The following is a 14404-nucleotide window of genomic DNA, read 5'->3' on the forward strand; positions in this document are numbered from 1 at the left end:
AGGAGGGAGGGATTCCAAGTCCCAAACACTAACAAGTTGATTCAGATAGATTGGGTGGACTGCCATTGTTAGCAGTGAACATTGAGAGCTGTTGCCCAAACATCTCTGGTGAAATAACACAGCTCTGGGCCACAGAGCTGAGCCGCTTGCTGGGACAGGATGACAGGCACTGATTGGGACTGCTGAGAGGCTCCATCTCCCCTCAAGCCTGAGCTGCAGCTGCCTATGGCACACAGAGAAAGCAATCAACCAGCTACCACCAAGGTATCTTGCAATTTTTTAAATCACTGCCCTGAAAATAACCCACATTACTTTCTGTAAGGGCAGCAACACTAACACTTTGCTGCTCTGTGTGTGTGTGCGTGCGTGCGCAAATGCACCTTTCAAGTCAGTGTTGTCCCTGCAGTTTTCTTGGCAAGGTTTCAGAAGTGGTTTGCCCTTGCCTCCCTCCTAAGGCTGAGAGGGAGGGACTGGCCCAAGATCACCCACCTGGCTTTGTGCCTAAGGCAGGACTAGAACTCACGGTCTCTTGGTTTCTAGCCTGGTGCCTTAACCACAAGACCAAACTGGCTTCCTTCTTACTGCTGAGGCCTGGCAAAGGCCAGTTTCTGGTGGGACTAGCTTCCAAAGCAACATGTTTTCCTTCCATACTAAGGCCAAGTAGAAAGCACATCAATATGGGAGTGAGCTTTAAAGAATCCATTTTAAAAAAAAGCCCAGGCAGGTCAGTTTTGCTATTGTAGTTTTCATCTTCAGGCCTACATTTCATCAGTGTGTCAGCTGCCTCACTCTCATAACACAGGACACATTCTCCACCCATCCACCTGATATTGTTTGTCCTGACAAATACCATTTTCCTCAGGCTATTTTTGTTCTTTTGACCAATCATGGCTTCCACACACTGGTGGGTGTAGCATGTTTAAGAGCTGTGGGAATATACATTTCATTGGTGGTATGTTGCAAGGAGAACGTGCACACGACTTCTATAAGGAGGCAGCGGTAACAGTAGGAGGGATGTCAAAATCATCAAGATGGTGGACCAAGCATTGCCATGCAAGCCCTGCCCCTTTTGTACATGCATCCAAAGGGGCCGCGCTTGCATGGCAATGCTCCATTCTCCATGTTGCTGATTCTGACACCACCTCCATGGGTGCTGCTCTGAGCAGAGAAAATCAAGTTAGGCAGTTTTCTGCAAGGGTTGTAGAAATAACTAGCTGGGATCAAAACTGATAAATTTTTATAAACGTTAAGATCTTGTAACTCTTTGTAGAATTATTAACAACATGGAGTAAATCTGTGCTTTTGAATTTCAACAGTATGTCACACTATCAGATTTCAGCAGCTAATAGAGATAACAGCTATTTAAATTTGGGAACACCAAGCCTTTATTATATTGTGGAATGTTTAGAAACTTCAGAAGAATGGATTCTTTTAAAAAGCTGCCTCCTGAATAGGGTTGCTCTTACTTTTCTCTTCTAACCCCCTTTCTTCTGGTCAAATGAAGTTCCATTAATATGCAAAGGAAGGGTGGTATATCTGTTATCTCAAAAAGGGAAAAGAAAAACAGTTTCTTCAACTATATGCTTGATAAGATGATTATATCATTGCCCCAGTAGCCAGATAATTTAGAATGGTAAAAACAAATTAAAAATGCTTCCCTAGTCAGGAATTATTATATTACATAAATGTACTTACATATATAACATCCTCTCTCTGCCCCCCTCCCAAAAAGACACATACACACAGTAACATCAGCTTTTCCTTTCTGATTAGAAAACCAAGCATTCACCATTTGAAGATGCAATGCCTTGAGAAGTAGGAAAGAGGCCTTTCTTAGAGCCCTGTAATGTCAGATCAGAAGACCATGTGCCAGATTTGGTCTATGAGTCTTAGCCTCAGATGATTTTTTTTAATCACTGCCCTGAAAATAACATACATGTATAGTCTGTGAGCCTTTAGCTGAAGACTACAGAATTTAAGAAGGAAATGTTTCAGGCATGTATAGTTTAGCGGTGTCTGTAAATTGCTTGCTATATATGAAATTGTCTGAACCTGCATGATTTTATTTCATCAGAAACTCATTACTTCTGGTGAAGCTGAATTGCTAGCCTGCTATTTTGTAGTTCTTCTTATCTTTCAGATGGTGAGAAGGTGGAGGAGGATTTTCTGCCTCTATCTCACCTTGCTGCCATAAGGCAGTAAATGCATAATAAAAATAAAACGCAAACACGTAAAATATCATGAAAACCACTAAAATCACTAGAAGCTAGCACAAACTGACACATTCTGACTAAAGTGGAAGGTCTTCACCCCTTTCCAAAAAACAGACAGAGACAGGTAAGGGTACCTTCTAAGAAAAGTAATTCTATAGCTTGAGAAGGACATAAAAAAGGTCCTCTTCTACATGTCCAACAAATGGATTTTGGAAAATGAAGGCAACTTTCAGAGGGCTTCTCCCCTACACCACACATTAGCAACTTAACTGCTACATTTTCTGTCCCTGTTCTTTTCTTTGCCACCGACGATTACCATATTCTGCTTTTTGTTGTTTGTAGGTGCCTCAGGGAGACTGGAATAATATGCTGACTAGGGACAAAGACAATGAAATCCCATGTCGGCGCATGAGAAGCGGGAGTTACATCAAAGCCATGGGTGATGATGACAGTGAGGACTCAGAAACCAGCCCCAAGCCATCTCCAAAAACTGCAGCACGGAGGCAAAGTTACCTCAAGGCCACTCAACAGTCATTGGGCGAGCAGAGCACCACTCACAGGTACATCTTTTTAACTTCAGGATTTCCTGGTTTCAGTAATAAAACATTTTTGGATGTGGTGACTATGGCTCAACTGAATTTCTGAAGAAGAAGGGGAATGTGCATAATTTCATGTAGAAAGAAGGGGTCTAGAAGAAGAAAAGGAGGGCAGAAGTGGATAAAACATAGAAACCTAAAATTGGAAAGGGCCATTTAATCCAACTCCCTGTTCTGTGCAAGAATCCAAATTAAAGTATTCCTGACCAATGTCTGGTTGGATGTCTGGTAACCACCTGAACACTTCTAGTTCAGAGGATCCCACTACCTCTCTGCCTAATTGATTCCATGTCAAACTATTACAACAGTTAGGAAGTTTGAGACAAGGGAAGAAAACTTGGTGAATGATAGAAGAAAGCCAGGAGGCCTCTGTGATGATTCAGACTTCTGACACAGAAGAAGAAAATAATGGACATTTGTAGGTGTCCTGAGCTCTGGCAAGAATGACTATTTTTTTTCCTGGAGTGCGTGTGGGCAACTTGCAGTCCCTTTTTTGTCACCCACCAAACTTTTAGGAGCCCTGCACACTTTTCCTGGCCACCCAGTTGATCAGCCTGCAGCTGTTACCAGAAAGAGATGGTTGAATTCTCACAGCATTCTCTCCATCCCAAAACATTACTCAAAACTCCTGCTTTGTCAGGATAAATGGGATGATATTCGGGGTATCTAGCAATGCAAGGGGGAACACATATTCCTTCTCACAGGTAGGCATTTGCAAAGTTTGAGTTAAACCTGGGTGAGCTGTCTTTCACTGATGAAGGATGAGAATGTGAGAAGCATTGATTCAGAATTTTGATGAAGTTACACCGCTCTTACTCAGAACAAGTAAAAATGGATTGTGAAACCAGACAGAAATGAGCAGATGACCATTCCATGAACAATATTTACTGCATGGAGGGTACTGGACTCAGCCTTTTTGTGGCTGCCATTTCCCAATACAGCTGTAATCAGCCTGATTGATTGATTAGATTTGGAGACTACCCAACTCCCAAAGGACTCTGGGTGGTTTACAATACGCACACAAAAAAAGATCAAACAAAAATATGCATCCAGAAGAGTAAAACAACCAAACATCCCCTGACAAAAACTAACAACTGCTTGGCATCCACCCTAACCCCATGCCTGGGAGCAGCAACATGTTTTGAACAACTCTAGGATGAAAGTCATACGAATCTCTGGGAAATGTTGTTCCAGAGGGCAGATGTCACAACAGAGAAGGTGTGCTATCTAGGACCTGATAGATGAAATTGTTTGATTGAAGAGACTTGGAGCATGCCAATTCTGCTTGATCTCGCTAGGTGACAGAAACTATCAGATAGACAGTCCTTCAAATAACCAGGCCCTGTACTATGTAAGGCTTTACAGGTAATAATGGATTGCACTCAGAAGCCAACTGGCAACCAGTGGCAGCTCATGAAGCAGGGATGGGCATAATGTATATGTTTATACATATGCATGTATGTGTATATGTAAGACAGGGATGGAGTTAGGGAGAGAGAATATTTTTACCCCAAATTTTCCCAGCACAAGATACACAGAGTGGTTGCAAAGTACTCAAAGATCAGGTATAACAACTGAACAATGACTTGAAAATTAGAAAGTAAAAGTCCTATACTTAGCTTCCATCTTCAGTCTTTCTTCTGCTCTTGTACTCTGTGGGAAAAAAAGATCTTGTTTCAAAACACAGCTTGTGTAAACCAAATACAATCAATAGGGTTCCAGGAGAGTTGTTGACGGTTGCAGTGCATAGTCAATAAAGTAACTCACCTGTCTTGATTGTTGCAGAAAAATGAACTACACAATTCAGTGCCATCTGCTGGCCATGCAGGGAGGACATTTGGTTCAGTTTTTAAACAGATTAGTTTAAAGGGCTTCCCAAAGCTGTGATTGAGGGATTTGCTTCAAAGCCAATTCAATAACATCACCAAGCTGAGTTTCTGAAAGTCAAATTGAGTTGTCAAATAAATTTGACAATTCAGAAAAATCAAATTATCATACATGCACAGTGGCATAGCCATGCTGTGTTCTCATGCTCTACTTTATGTACGGAGCTTCTTCTGTCAAAAAATTTAATAGGCAGCCTTTGCAAGCACATATACTTAAGAGCTCCAGCTTGTAAAAAGTAGCACACAATTCTTCACACACATTATATTTTGCTATCCGTAACTGGAAAGAGCCAGAGCCCAATTTTAGAATCCTATACAACACAAGTAACACTGCAGTTCATTCCATCTCAATATGGAACTTCACAGTGGGAATTACTTTTGAATAAACCTGATTCAGATCCCATTCATTTACATCACACTAATGTATGTTTCAAATGATTACCGTTCTTAAGCATATGTATTCACTGTTTTTACAACAGATTTCACAAGTTAAAGGCTTAGCAGGTGCATTTACACAACATGCTAAGCAAAAACTGTTTTAACTTTGCTCAGTGTTTTCATGACTTAATCTGATGTGTAAACTCATTCTTTTTGGTTAGTTTATGGTTGAAAGGGTTGTGTGTACCCAGAAAATTTTAAATGTCACAGCAGGTAAGAGCAGCTAGCCAACCTTGAAAATTTTGAAAAAGTTAAGCAGGTATCTGGTTAGTACTTGGATGGAAGACCCTCCTGAGCTATTGCTTAGACTATGAATTATATACTGGCTTAGGGTTTCATGCCCAGGGTCAATCAAGCAGTGATGAGCTTTTGGGCTGAATGGTCGTGCTCTAGTTTACTGCTAGCCACAGCTGCAGGCAAAACATCAGGACACCAGAAAACTAAACTGCAGCCATTCCGCCCAAGTGCTCATCACTACAAGACTATGAGTTTCTTTTTTTTAAAAAAAATGGAATCCCAGAAGAAGGCAATGCAAACCACTTCTGGGGAAGAAAATAATATGGCATGTCCATAATGTCACCAGGAGTTGTGCTTGAAGACAGGTTTGAACACAGCCCTAAAGAAGCAAGTGCCATTGAATGCATTAGGCCTTAATTCTCATTTAAGATGGCTAGTGTGGCCTATTATGTTTTGTCCTTTCTGCTCGCTTCTGAGAATCCCAAGCTCTGCCCATCATAAACTATACCCAGTTATTCTTTTACCTGTGAGTAGCTCACTGGATGACTTGGAGTAGATCAACACGTATTTCTTCTCACTCATAATTGTTTTATAATATGTGAATATCCCAGATCTTATCCCTGGTTCCAACAACAGCACAATAGGTATACAGGCAGGCAGGTAGAACAACAGATAGACTTGTCTGATTTTTGTATCTAAGGGAATATACAACCACTCCCAGATAAGTATGCTCAAGTATAAAAAAATATACAACCTCTCCCAGATATGTATGCTCAGGTATAACAAAAGCAATAATTAAAAATTTTAAAATCTCAGTGATTATTTTAACTCAGAATCACACATAACATGCTCAGGAAAATATTTCAGATATGAGTGGCAGTTTCTAGAACCTGCATCCTCTTAATCATGCATTGACTAGCTGTATCCCAGGCTTCCTGTTTCTCATTGCATCCATAAGCACCACAGACAGGAAAAAGAGGTTCAAAAGTAGAGGTTCTGGCTTGTAAAAGACTAGACTAGTAGTTTTTATGTGAAGCTTAAATTACACAAACATATCTGGATAATAACCTCCAGTTACCTTATTTTTGCTTGGGAAAGGGGTGGGGGAGAGCAGTGTCTGGGATTAATCAAATAAAGGTAGCTACAGTACAATGGAGAAAATGAGTTGGTTATCTTATCCCTGCATAGTGTTTTGGATATGGAGGCATTAAAAGCTGCCTATTAGATATTATCTGCCTAGTTCAGTATTGCCTATTATATTGACTAGCAGTAGCCCTACAGGAGATTCAGTTCTGGAGGTTGAATCTAGAACTTTCTTCATACAAACCATGTTCTCTAAGTGAGGGCCATTTCTACAATGTTTCCTGCAATTCAGGAATATTGGTTTTAAACAGAGTTTGCTAGAGTCTTAGAGACATACTTATCCAAATGAGTTTGTGGAAGCAAATGCTCCCCTGCAGCTTCATTCTTTGACTTGACAAATGCAAGTTGTTCAGTGATGTGCAGCCTGTATGTAGAACAAGACTGCCACTCAGTGGCCACTGGATGCTTTGTTCTGGCTTGGTTGGTTCCATTCTTTTCTAGTAGGACCTCCCATGCCATAAAAGAGGGCCAAACTAAGCTTGAGATCAACACATCTTTGTATGTAATTTGCATATATTGTTTAAATAATTGAAGTATGCATTTTGAAAGATAGCTGAGTTTCAGTTCATGTTTTGCTGTGAAAATATTTAATTAGAAAAGATTGCACTCAAATGAAAACTGAATGAATTTCTCCCAGTGATAATAGATAATGGGACAGAAGTAAGGAGGAGAAGTAAGGAGGAGAAGGAGGAAGAAATGAACTCACTCATGCAAGAAACACAGCGGTTGAATTTTATTCAAGAGTTCCCAAAACCTGGTGCAAGGAGCAATGGTCTGACAATACCATATCCAGGACTGTTGACGAGATCACTCTTCTTATCTCAAACTCTTTTTTTTCATTCCACAGAAGCCTGGATCGTCTTGATTCTGTTGAGATCCTTTTGCCTCCAAAATTCCCAAGCTGGGAGGAAGAATACAATCAGATCTCAGAAAACCTGAATGAGTCCAGTTGCATCAACCAGGTGAGAGCCAACATGCAACAGCTATCCACAACCACAACAAAAGCCATTTTCACAGAAAGAAGGAAGAAGCAAGACAATCCCATGAATCAGCTCCGTGGGATTTGGTGTATAAAGAGTCAGGTCTCCTTGCTTCTCCTGCCACGCCTCTCAGTTCGTGATCAAATATCAGAAACTTGTGCAAAGCCTGAAGTGACTTTTGTCAGTTGGCTAAATCCTCCCATCTAGCCATCTGTCAAAACTTGCTACCTGCCCAGCCCATTGAAACAACTGATATTTTGCTAACAGCTGGTAACATTTGATGGGGAGGAAAACAAAGCCATGGAAATCCACTGATCTCTTTCCATAATTTGCCCTGTACCCAATAAAAGAGGATATGATCATTTAGTATCTTCCTTCCTGTGCCAGGCTATGGATTAGAAGTAAGTGCAGCAAATATTAGCCTGGCACAGTTTCTGCCAGCTCAGAAATAAATAGATAGCACTTTAAATGAGCCCTGGGGAAGAAACCATAGAAATTACTGTTTTGGCTGTCAAATCTTGTTTTAATACCTCTGTGGAGACAGTGCTCTCCACTGCATTTGCATGACACATACCATGTCCTCTAACATTTCCCCCTATCCACTTGTTTTCCTCCTTCAGCATTTGCCATCTGAGGCAACTACATTATTCTGCCTAAAGATAGGGCTGGCTCTGGGTGAGATTTTGAGCATGATTATTAGGTTTGTAATATTTAGTTTATACTGAGCTTATGAAAAGAAGAAGACCTAGGAAGGGAATATTGAGTCTGGTCATGGTGATCTCTCAGTTGGCTCAGAACTTTCACAAGACCAGTAACCAGATAACAATCTTGCTGAATATAAAGAAACTTATACTTCATCACATGCTGAGGAAGGACATCATCAAAGAGTAGTTATTCATGCATAGAACTGAGAGACCAGCATTGTCTCAACTGTGCTGGAGATTCAGTGGGTGATGGACAGCAAAATAAGATCTCATGGTAAGATTCAAATATGACTTATGAATGCATTTCTTGTATCTGTGATGTTTGTCCAAAACTTTCATTTGTCCGTTTCTCAAATTATTCTTTCTATAAAATATTTTGTGAAGTTTCTTAGAATCCTGAAGAAAGGCCATATTACTTTTATCCAGTGAGAAGTAAATGTTGTCTATGTCCTGGATGATTTCAATGAAGAACATCCAACTCATTTCACAAATAGATTTCTTTGTATTTACTCTCCTTTAAGATTAATAGTTATGTTGGTCTCACCTAGGATTCAGGTGATAGTCTTGCCACCTGCTTACTCCTCCAAACAATGGTGTCAAAGTACTTCCCAAATTATGTATCTTTTCAGGCTTTTCACTAAAATTTGGATAAGCTCGTAAAAATAAATATTTTTCTTTAAACTGTCTACCTGTTCTACTAATACATTATTCTTGGGCCTACTATGCTGTGGTGCCTGACTATAGATAGGAACCTACCATGGAGTAATATGACATTAAGTATGTCATAGCATTGTGGGAAATTAAAATGGTGACTACTATCTAGTGAGAATTAGAATACTGTTGCTGCCTTCTGCTGCCAATTCAAGGTGAGTCTGCAGAGTCCCATGGGAGAACCAGTGTAAGTAAAATCCACCAGGATGCACTTCAAGAGCCTTTTCAAGTCTGGAGCTAGCTCTGCATTTACACTTGTAATTGAGTTGTTTTGCTTGTTATAAATTTATCACTGTTGATATAATAACATCAATAGTGTTCTAATGTATTTTGCAGTAAACTTGATAAACGATAGAGAGGCTTCCTGATAACTCATGAGGTAGGGTTTTAAATTTTTACACAGATGTTCCGCTTCTACCTTTATTGAAACATTGTGAACTTGCTTATGGTAGAGGGACACAACCTGTAGTGCTTGGTTGTCCCCAGAAGCCTTGGATCTAGCTCTTAAGATCAAAATATACTCCAAAATATAATATTCAGGATCAGAGAGAGAGAGAGAGAGAGAAACTGTTTGGAATGTAATCAAACAAAATATGTGTTAAGTTTTTACTGTAAATGAAAGTGAAATAGATTTAGTGTTTGTCCTGGCCCCATCCAATGAGAAGACTATAGAAGCCCTCTTAAAAAAAAGGAGGTTCGGTTAATATTCTACAAACTATGCCCAACTAAAAAAGTGAAAGACATTTCCTAGGAAAATGCTTAAATTCAAATGATCCAGTCATGAAATATGACCTTTATAAAAGTGATAAGGAGCTTCAAACTACCCACATTAAACTTCCTCATTTTAAACAAGAAGATTCTTAGGCTGTTTCAAAATGTAAGGTAAATTTTGGAATTTGGAAAAAGATGTTTACCATATGTATAAATCAGCTTTCACTTGAGAACCATCTTATCTTCCACACAAGCCTCTGAAAATAGTTTTTCTACTGAAAAGACAATGAATAGCAGGGAGTTTTCTATCACAATCTGATTAACATAGCCCTAAGAAGAACTTGGTTTGACCCCAGTACTTTACTGAGGCTGTATTTCTCATCTTCATAAATTGTGTTTGGGTCCAATGCTTGTTCCCAAGTTGTTAAAACTGGAAAGGAGCCTTCGAACAAGCACATCTCCCTCATCATTTTCCATCCATCTTTTATGTGCCAGTTTCCCTGTTTTAATCTAACTTATTTGAAGCTTATCTCAAGTATAGGGCCTGCAGTGATAACACAAAGAGTCATAAACTGCAATTGTCCTTTTTTCATTGATAGGGATATACAGCTTGTCAAAATAATCAGACTTAATGTCCAAGTGGGGCATACCAATACAATTGACAAGATCCTCTGGGCCAAGCAAGACTATCTCTTATAAGATGCTGATTATAAGAAGATGAGATTATGTAGGTATTAAAAAAGATTTAAAAGGTATTAACTAATTGGAAGACCCATTAGTAAAAACAACAGTTGACAAGTTTTAAATCCAGCAACTATTTTTCCACTTAATGCATTATAGGCACATTGCCAAAAGTAGGTTTAAATGTACCAAAAGCAGAAAAGGAAAATAGGTAGGGTATTTTTACACTGACAACAAAGGTCTGCATAGTTAAAGCAGTGGTATTCCCCATAGTAACATATGGCTGCGAGAGCTGGACCATACGGAAGGCTGAGTGAAGGAAGATCGATGCTTTTGAACTGTGGTGTTGGAGGAAAATTCTGAGAGTGCCTTGGACTGCAAGAAGATCAAACCAGTCCATCCTCCAGGAAATCAAGCCAGACTGCTCACTTGAGGGAATGATATTAAAGGCAAAACTGAAATACTTTGGCCACATAATGAGAAGACAGGACACCCTGGAGAAGATGCTGGTGCTAGGAAGAGTGGAAGGCAAAAGGAAGAGGGGCTGACCAAGGGCAAGGTGGATAGATGATATTCTAGAGGTGACAGACTCGTCCCTGGGGGAGCTGGGGATGTTGACGACCGACAGGAAGGTCTGGCGTGGGCTGTTCCATGAAGTCACGAAGAGTCGGAAGCGACTGAATGAATAAACAACAAACAACATTTTTACTTTAAAAATTTCCTCAAACATAAGTTTCCAGAATTTGAAAATAAATAGTCATTGAGAAATCACATAGAACTCTTTAGGAGGGGTACATACAGATCTCATTACATATTTTGTTATTCCATAGGGTTAGGTAAACTAACATCACCCATTGCTGAACTATAGACTCCACTCCTGGTTGAAAACATGCAGGATTTTATATGAACACCTCTTCACTTAAAGATAGTTAGGATTGACCTTGGCTGAGGCCATGATTGTAGAGTTGATGGAAATGCTATAAAGCTGTTAGATTGCATTTATTTCTTGTCAAAGTACTGATAGGCCTTTTCAAATGTATAGGTAGAAAGGTCTATCCCTGAATTCTAAGGGAAGCTGAAGAGAGAAGATCAGCTTATCTGATCCATCATTTTAATAACTGGAGGGCGCTGTTTGTTATATGATCTTTAAATTCCCACATTCTCAACATACAAATACTTCTGCCAAATCCATCTGAGGTCTGTAATCAATCTAAGATTTCAGTGCTAGGCAACTTAGATGCACAGAATCAGTTTGTAAAAATAAACAATTTGGAAAACAAGATATTCTAGTTAGATTCTGTTTTGCTACTTTCATCTTTCTTCATAGATATGTGTGGTTAATTCTATTAGGGTATAGTTATAAAAGAGGGACGCGGTGGCGCTGCGGGTTAAACCGCTGAGCTGTCGATCGGAAGGTCGGCGGTTCGAAACCGCGCGGCGGGGTGAGCTCCCGTTGTTAATCCCAGCTCCTGCTCACCTAGCAGTTCGAAAACATGCAAATGTGAGTAGATCAATAGGTACCGCTTTGGCGGGAAGGTAACGGCGTTCCGAGTCGTCATGCTGGCCACATGACCCGGAAGTGTCTATGACAACGCCGGCTCCAAGGCTTAGAAATGGAGATGAGCACCGCCCCCTAGAGTCGGATTCGACTGGACTTTACGTCAAGGGAAACCTTTACCTTATAGTTAGAAAAAAAGGAAAAAAGAAGGAAAGGAAACATGTGCTAACAGTAGCCAGATAGTTAAGTAGAGAGTGGAGAGATCAATCATAACTGGGATTATAGTCCATATTGTCTTATATTGGACTCCATGTGTTGTCTGCCTTGACAACCCTACTCAAAATATGGTAGAAGTATCAGCTAAAATGGTTACCATCTTTAATATCTCTACTCAGTCTTTCCTTTCAGTTTAGATTCAGAAAATTGAACCAATGGTGGTTTGATGACCATCAGTACATTAAAGGTGGAAAAATGACACCATGATGCAAAAACATCCATTCTAAATGTAGAATTGATTTGCACTTGCTCTGATTTCTCAATTGATCCATTCCAGGGCAGCTTCCCTAATCTGATGTCCTCCAGATGTGTTGATCTCCAAACTGTATTATCCTGGTGCCATTTGGCTGGAGACAGTTGGAGCTGTAGAATATAAAATTGGGAAAGGCAGATCTAGAACATAAAAGTTCTGTGTAGAAGAAATTCTGCACCAATATTGTGGAGTCAAATATCTTGGTTGTGTTCCCAAAATTCCAGAATACTATTTTCATTTAGATTTAATATTATTCCCTATCAGATTAGCAGAAATTAGAGAGTAGGCTAATTGCCTTATGTAGACTAGATTTTGTTGAAATGTAGTCTTTTTGGCTCTGTTTAGTTTTGTCTTGCTGTGCTTGATTAGTTGTCAGAAGAGCAGATCATTCTTCTGGATGTGGATGTCACAGGTCAAAACTGTCCCGTGGTTACCATTGTCACTCTGTGGTCCTGTCGAATGCTTCTGTAGTGAAGCAGTGAAATCCCAGTCCCTTATGCTTTAATCTTCTCCAACTCTTTCTTCCAGATATTTGGACAATCCTCATTTATTCCACAGATATTTACACAAGAAGAGCAGGTACCGTCCATCTGACAATCTTCTACTGCCCCTTTACATGATATATTTAAGCTACCTTATGCTAGGGATGAGAGCAAAAACAAAAATCAAGATGCAGTTCTTTTCAGTATTCACATTTTTCCAAATTTCTATTTTAAAATGCATATGTTAGGAAGATTATGTGCAATAAGTCATAGAAGAAAGTATAGGGTAAAGGAAAGGCATGAAAAATTGTGCAAATGAGTTGGAAGATTCTGGTCTATTTTCATGCACTTTAAGAAAAGACAATGGAGTTGGATGAACTTGAGCTTGAAAAAAATGTGGAATTTACAAAAACTAAAATGTAGATTTATTCCTCCATCCTTCCATTATATAAAGTTCTGACATTCCCTGTTGCCTTTTCAGCTCTAATGCCTTTGCCCTTTCCCTTTCAATGAAGCCCCAGCAGAATCTTTTCATAGTATGGCTTGATATGACTAAAGATCAATACATTTGAATGACAACTTATGAAGTATGAGAAGGAGACAAAGTCATCAGGAAGCCAGGAAAGAAAAGAGAAAGGTGGCAAGGAAGGTTAAGAGAGCAACTGTATTGCTTCAGTTTACGTAATATTATTGCAGATCAATGCCAAGTTTGAATGAGAAATATCATACCCAAATAGCCATCTCTGAGAGACAGAATTACATTTGAAAAGAATGTAGGGTAAAGACCAGTTAGAATAGGGTGGGAAATGTTAGCCCTAGCTTGTAGCAGCACAACAAATAATTTGAAGAGTCTAAAAATATTGAACATTTAGAGGTTAAAAATATAGGCTTTAGTAAAATGGATAGAATCTGTCATTTCTAAGTACAGACATGACCCAGAATTGGAAGATTTGTATTTTCTCACTAGAGATTAAAGATGAAAACTTAAGAGTTTTAAATTCCTGGTAAAATCTCTTTTTTCCATGTCATTGCCTTAACATTCTCTGTTATGATCATTTCATGGATCCATCTACTGAGAACGTCAAATCATGTTTTAATAGCTGTGAGCTAATACATCCCTTCCTGTTCCTTCAACAGGACAAAACCCTCAAATCCCAGGACTGCTGTCATTGAAGATGTCATTATGCTATAGCCTTGCCTACTGTGGCCTTCAGCTGCCCCACATTAATAAATAATAAAAGCAAGGCAGCCCCTTGCCAATGAAAAGTTCATATGAAATAAATATAAGAAATATATTTAAACTAAAGGGAGCTGGTGAAATATACATCCCTTCCTGTTCCTTCAACAGGACAAAACCCTCAAATCCCAGGACTGCTGTCATTGAAGATGTCATTATGCTATAGCCTTGCCTACTGTGGCCTTCAGCTGCCCCACATTAATAAATAATAAAAGCAAGGCAGCCCCTTGCCAATGAAAAGTTCATATGAAATAAATATAAGAAATATATTTAAACTAAAGGGAGCTGGTGAAATATAGCAAGCTGGTGGAACTTTTGATAAAGGATGACCAGCTATGTGTTCTTGCAGGCAACAGAA

The 14404-nt window shown here is 39.4% G+C and overlaps 1 protein-coding gene across 1 annotated transcript; it reads left to right on the forward strand.

Annotated features, from left to right (window-relative positions):
• The first annotated feature begins 915 nt into the window (after window positions 1-915).
• LOC134494564 (disks large-associated protein 4-like) lies at window positions 916-12798 on the forward strand. Its single transcript, XM_063299817.1, has 4 exons — window positions 916-999; window positions 2556-2773; window positions 7361-7475; window positions 12697-12798. Exons 1-4 carry the CDS (start codon window positions 916-918, stop codon window positions 12796-12798), a joined length of 519 nt encoding a protein of 172 aa, XP_063155887.1.
• Window positions 12799-14404: the final 1606 nt, after the last annotated feature.

The sequence above is a fragment of the Candoia aspera genome, chromosome 3 (assembly GCF_035149785.1).
Source record: "Candoia aspera isolate rCanAsp1 chromosome 3, rCanAsp1.hap2, whole genome shotgun sequence".
NCBI classification, from domain to species: domain Eukaryota; kingdom Metazoa; phylum Chordata; class Lepidosauria; order Squamata; family Boidae; genus Candoia; species Candoia aspera.

Coding starts and splice junctions, on each gene's coding strand:
- LOC134494564 (XM_063299817.1), top strand. CDS start 916: ATGTTTAAGAGCTGTGGGAATATACATTTCATTGGTGGTATGTTGCAA. Junction 1,000..2,555: donor ACTTCTATAAGGAGGCAGCG/GTAACAGTAGGA, acceptor TGTTGTTTGTAG/GTGCCTCAGGGAGACTGGAA. Junction 2,774..7,360: donor GAGCAGAGCACCACTCACAG/GTACATCTTTTT, acceptor TTCATTCCACAG/AAGCCTGGATCGTCTTGATT.